General features: G+C 50.3%; 1 protein-coding gene across 1 annotated transcript; it reads left to right on the plus strand.

Moving 5' to 3' along the window:
* Nucleotides 1-130: 130 nt before the first annotated feature.
* LOC111814349 (deoxyuridine 5'-triphosphate nucleotidohydrolase-like) lies at nucleotides 131-640 on the plus strand. The gene has a single exon (XM_023707534.1). The coding sequence runs from the start codon at nucleotides 131-133 to the stop codon at nucleotides 638-640; it is 510 nt and encodes a 169-aa protein (XP_023563302.1).
* Nucleotides 641-927: the final 287 nt, after the last annotated feature.

Below are 927 nucleotides of genomic sequence, written 5' to 3' on the forward strand. Positions count from 1 at the left end.
CAGCACCACCTGGGTTATGCCCTAGATGCAGGAAAGGTAGGCATTGGGCCAAGGAGTGCCGGTCAGTGAAAGATGTGGATGGTAACCCTCTAAGCCAGGATTCCGCAGGATCAGGTCCAAAAAACGGCTAATGGAGCCCTCGACCCCAGGGCCCTCAAATATATGGGGCAATGGAGAACATGCATGGAGAACAGAAACTGGAGTCCTGGCCCTCCCTCAGATATCCGGGGAGCTGCGGAGAGCCACACCAGGCTCTGCAGGGTTGGACCTCCGTGCCACCACCAGACTCATATTAACACCACAAATGGGAGTCCAACTAATGGACACGGACTTTACAGGACCTTTAGACAAGGGTACTGTAGGCCTCCTTATAGGGAGGTCTTCCTCCACCTTAAGAGGTCTGCGTGTCCACCCCAGAGTAATCGATCCCAATTATACAGGTGTTATTAAGATCATGGTTGAGTCCCCAAAAGGGATCACCGCCATCTCCCCAGGGGACAGGATTGCACAGCTGGTAATCTTGCCCAGCTTGTATGGATGCTTTCCTGCGGCAACGCAGGAAAGAGGGGACTGGGGCTTCGGGTCCACAGGTGGTAACTGCTTATTTATCCCTAGAACTAGACTAGAGACTAGTTCTTGAATTGTCAATAGATAACAAAAAAATTTTGGGATTGCTAGATACTGGAGCAGACAAAAGCATAATTGCAAGGAAAGACTGGCCTACAGGCTGGCCTATTCAAGCCTCTTCTCAGACTCTTCAGGGTCTAGGTTATGCAAAAACACCTGACATGAGTGCTAGGCTACTGCAGTGGACAGATAGAGAAGGGCACTCAGGACAAATATAACCCTATGTCTTGGAGCTTCCCGTCTCTCTGTGGGGCCGGGATCTCTTAAAGGACATGGGGTATGTATTAACCAATGAGTATT

This window comes from Octodon degus, unplaced genomic scaffold (assembly GCF_000260255.1).
Source record: "Octodon degus isolate 3935 unplaced genomic scaffold, OctDeg1.0 scaffold00009, whole genome shotgun sequence".
Lineage (NCBI taxonomy): Eukaryota > Metazoa > Chordata > Mammalia > Rodentia > Octodontidae > Octodon > Octodon degus.